The sequence below is a fragment of the Charadrius vociferus genome, unplaced genomic scaffold (assembly GCF_000708025.1).
Source record: "Charadrius vociferus isolate BGI_N301 unplaced genomic scaffold, ASM70802v2 scaffold1296, whole genome shotgun sequence".
Taxonomy (NCBI): Eukaryota; Metazoa; Chordata; class Aves; order Charadriiformes; family Charadriidae; genus Charadrius; species Charadrius vociferus.
The window spans coordinates 188,477-192,944 of NW_009649024.1; the positions used below are offsets into that span (position 1 = coordinate 188,477).

At 59.4% G+C, this 4,468-nt stretch overlaps 2 protein-coding genes across 2 annotated transcripts in view; both read right to left on the reverse strand.

The window, feature by feature from the left end:
- E2F2 (E2F transcription factor 2) overlaps positions 1-307 on the reverse strand; it is a 9,791-nt gene extending 9,484 nt beyond the window's left edge. The window contains exon 1 of the mRNA XM_009887765.1: positions 166-307. Within this exon, the coding sequence (XP_009886067.1) occupies positions 166-307 (142 nt within the window). The remainder of the gene's footprint in view (positions 1-165) is intronic.
- Positions 308-2,592: 2,285 nt separating this feature from the next.
- ID3 (inhibitor of DNA binding 3, dominant negative helix-loop-helix protein) overlaps positions 2,593-4,468 on the reverse strand; it is a 9,324-nt gene continuing 7,448 nt past the window's right edge. The window contains exons 2-4 of the mRNA XM_009887766.1: positions 3,494-3,591; positions 3,114-3,309; positions 2,593-2,781 (exon numbers count right to left, since the gene is read on the reverse strand). Of these exons, the coding sequence (XP_009886068.1) occupies positions 2,593-2,781; positions 3,114-3,309; positions 3,494-3,591 (483 nt within the window). The remainder of the gene's footprint in view (positions 2,782-3,113; positions 3,310-3,493; positions 3,592-4,468) is intronic.

Here is a 4,468-nt window from a genome sequence, read left to right on the forward strand (position 1 = left end):
TGGGTGCGGGAGAAGCAGAAAGCGCCAAAGCAATGGTGAATCCCTGAGTGAGGGCAACTGTGAGATGTACCGGGACCGGTAAAAGGCCACCACAGCCACTGAGCTGAGCCACAGTTTAATCCTCCTGAGACCACTGAGCCACAGCGGTTGGTTCCTCTCCATCACCTGGTTCCTCTCCATTGTCTGGTTCCCCTCCATTCGTTCTTTCCCCTCCATCATTCTCCTCTCCATCACTCTCCTCTCCATCATTCTCTCTATCATTCTCCTCTCTGTCATTCTCCTCTCTGTCAGTCATTCTCCTCTCCATCGTTCTCCTTTCCGTCGTTCTCCTCTCCATCATTCTCCTCTCCATCGTTCTGCTCTCCATCATTCTCCTCTCAACCATTCTCTCCATCATTCTCCTCTCCATTGCTCTCCTCTCCATCATTCTCCTCTCTATCATTCTCCTCGCTGTCATTCTCCTTTCCATCATTCTCCTCTCTATCGTTCTCCTCTCCATCATTCTCCTCTCTATCGTTCTCCTCTCCATCATTCTCCTCTCCATCATTCCTTCCATTGTTCTCCTCTCCATCGTTCCCCTCTCCAGCATAAGGCACCTTCATGTCCATGTCTGGGATGGGGACGTTCAGCTGCAGAGATAGACTTTCTTGCCAAGAAGCCTCCTGGAAGACAGATGGATGGATGGACACACACACCAGCACCGCCGCCTCTGCTGTGGATGAGGATGGACACCAGACCTCCAAACTCCAACTCACCTTGGGGGAGGACACCCAAAAATTTGCCAGGAGCCTCTGACACGGGACAGACATGTGCCTCCTGCAGTGCAAGGGCTTTGAGGCAGAACAAAAAGCCTGGCAGCAGGAAAGCCACCGCGCGGCTGGGCACCGTGTCCCTCTGCCAGGAGCACGGCTAAATTTGGCAGCTCAACCCAACCAGATCTTCATCTTCTTCCCTACGGGGGAGAAGGCAACTGCTGTCTCCATTTCAGTGCACAAAGACAACGCCGGGCCTGGCAGGGGACATAAATCGGTGTCGCTTGGCTGCCTTGGGCTGGTTTCAACTGGGTGACCCTTGGGACAGGGACATCAGGGGGGTGGGGAAGGACCGGGCTTCGGGGACTGGTGCTGGCAGGTTGCGCCCCAACCTCCTCCAGTGTGGACAAACTGGAGACGATGTCCCCACGCATCATCAATGTGACCTTGCTGGGGTAAGGGCTGTCCAAGAAGGTGGGGTTGAAGAACTTCTGCCGAATCGGCTCGTGGTCCTGCGCCACGCTGAGCTCAGTGGCCGTCACCTCTGGCCAGGTGGCAGGCGCAGCCAAGGGAGGAGTCAGGAGCATCCTTCCTCCCCCAGTACCTAACACCACCTCAGTAAGCCTTCTCCAGGCTTTCCAGCCATGGCTTTCCACCAGCAAAGTCCTCTCCCATGCCAGAAGCCACAGGTTGAGATCTCCCTGCGACACCAATGCCTCCAGATGGGTGACAGCCACCAGCTTTTACCACCACCCCCCAACCCAAAAGGGACATCTCCCTCCGGAGATTTTGCTTTGGATGTTTGTAAAGGGGCTGATTCCACCCCACCCACCCTACGACCCAACCAGCAAAGAGGAAGGTTTGCAGCAGGTCTTCCACGTTGAGCTCCTCACAGATCGGTTTGTACTCTCTGATGTTCTCCTTGCTGCTTTCCAGGAGGCGCTGGACTTCAGGCGAGATGTCCTCGCTCCGTTTGGCTCCAACTCACTGTAGGTGAACAGGTCCCGGTAGATGTACGCGAAGGCTCCATCCTCCGTCACCTTCGGGTTGAGCTGAGGCTTCGCGTTGGCCATCCCACCGTTTGGCTGAAAGGGTTAACGCAGCGATGTGGCTACGTCCTCTCCTCCACTGGCTGCACCAAAGGACCAACCCTTGTCATCAAACAAGCCAAGCCCAGAGTCCTTCGGAGATGGAAATCCCGGACTTTAAATGCTGATGGTGGGTGCAAAGTGCAGCTCTCTGCCACAACCAGCTCCAAACTGCTGGAAAATCTCCACTTCCAGCCTCCTCCCCTCCTCCCATCGATGGTTTTGGGAAGAAACACCCATTTTATCAAAATTCTCCTGGCTTTTGGCTGCGCAGGAAGAACCACACAGCTCTTCTCCACCGAGATCATCCCTACAGGGGACCACCAAAGCGTGGCCCTTTCACAGGGGGGTTTGGCAGCCACTTTTCTGCCCATCCTTGCCCCATTTTGGAGGCCCACAGAACCAGTCTGCCCTGGGCGCCCAGTCCTGGCTCTCCTCCAGACTGGGCTCCCCACTGCCTCTGCTCCTCTTTGGCATGGGTGAACGGGGATTCCCACAGGCTGGATGTCACCGTGGGCACCAGCGGGTTGGCACGGACAAAGGCCTCGCTCATGATGAAGATGATGAAGTAAATGGCCATGATCATACTCAAGGTCTGCCCTTCTTCCTTGTTGGGGACAGGGACCATTTGGTTGATGGTTGGTAGTTGGTGGTGGCCACCACCCCAGCACCAAGCCCCAGGGGAGCTTCTCAGCGTCCACAAGGAAGGAGTCCCTCGTGCACCCCACATCCCTCCCAGGGGAGGCTCAGCCTCAGCTGTCCCCGAGCCCCCACCCCGGGGTGGGCTCACACCCTGCTGCGTCCTCACTGGAAGGTCTCATAGATGTCCAGCCAGCGTCCAGCGTGCCACAGGTGAAGACCGAGTACAGGACCTTCCCCAGGTCACCAAAACGGGCAGAGACAGACTTGCCAAACAGGATGATGCCCAGCGCCGAGAAGATCTGCATGGAGACAGTGATGGGGCTCCCAGCACCTTCGCCGTGCTGGGAAAGGTGCTCAGCATCCTCCAACCTCCAGCACTGGGGCTCTCTGGCATGAGCAGGGGCTGGCCAAGCTCCATAGCCTCGGTACTGGGAGCTCAACCCCAGCCCTCCCCAGCATCCTTGAGCCTGCCAGGGAGGTGGGATGGGCCAAGGTGGTGGGAATGGACCATCTGCTGTGCCTGCTGTCCCCACAGTCCCCGAAGCGCTGGGGCCAACACTGGACCCCATTGACCAAGACGCTTCCCTAAGCCGATGCTCCCAGCCCGGGTGGGTGTTTCCCAGCCGCTGACCAGCACGGCGATAAAGAGGATGAACATGATGTTGCCGAGGTTGGGGATGACCTCGAGGATGGCCTGAAGCACCCCGACCAACCCCTTGACCAGTCTGCAGACCTGCGTCAAGGCGAGAGATCCCATCGCTGCACTGACCACGGTGCGGGAAGGAGCCAGGGGACCTGGGTCCCCTCCCGGCCTCTCCCCTGAGGGTCTGGGGAGGGTCTGCACTGCACCCCCAGACCAGGGTAAAAAGTGAGGGTGAAGAGCAAGCGATGACGTCGCCTTTCCCAGCACGTGTGGGGTGGTGGCACCACGCTTGGACCACAGCATCTCCGCTGAGACCAACACGGGGACACCGGAGGCTTTGGGGTACGGCACCCCATGTCCTCGCTCACCTCAGGATCTGGAAAGTCTTCTGGATGTTCAGCTTGGGGATGAGGACCCCCACCACGAAGCAGACCATGAGGAAGAAGCTGAAGATGTTCCAGCCATCCTGTGGGCACAGGAGCAGGGGGCTGAGGCTGTGGCACTTGTCAACCCCAAATGAGGGCCCTTCCCCTGATGTTCCTCCCCCGGGAACATCCACAGGGGAAAGGGGACTGCAAGGGGTCCATGTGCCCCATGGCTCTGCCCAGGCTGGGGGCACAACTGGCCTGGTAGCAGGTGATGGGCCACCAGCTGAGTACAGGTGGCCAGCAGCCACAGCGCCAAACATCCCTGCACCTGGGGTGGGGACACTGGAGGAGGTCCCAGTCCTTCCTGGGGGGGCACTGGAGGAGGTCCCGATCCTTACTGGGGCCAGTGGAGGTCCGGATCCTTACTGGGGGGCAACCAGTGGAGGTCCTGGTCCTTGCTAGGGGGACACTGGAGGAGGTCCTGGTCCCTCCTGGGGGGGTACCGGAGGAGGTCCCAGTCCTTACTAAGCGGTGACCAGTGGAGGTCCTGGTTCTTGCTGGGGGTACACAGGAGGAGGTCCCAGTCCTTCCTGGGGGGGACACTGGAGGAGGTCCCGATCCTTACTGGGGGGCGACCAGTGGAGGTCCTGGTCCTTGCTAGGGGGGGACACAGGAGGAGGTCCCAGTCCTTCCTGAGAGGACACTGGAGGAGGTACTGGTCTTTGCTGGGGGGACTCCGGTGGAGGTCCTGGTCCTTACCAGGGGGCGACCAGTGAAAGTCCTCGTCCTTGCTTGGAGTGGGACACTGGAGGAGGTCATGGTCCTCGCCGGGGAGCACCGGAGGAGGTCCCGGTCCTTACCGGGGGGCGACTGGTGGAGGTCCTGGTCCTTGCTTGGGGTGGGACACTGGAGAAGGTCCTGGTCCTTCCCGGGGGGGCCCTTGGAGGAGGTCCCGCTCCTTCCCGGGGGGGGGCA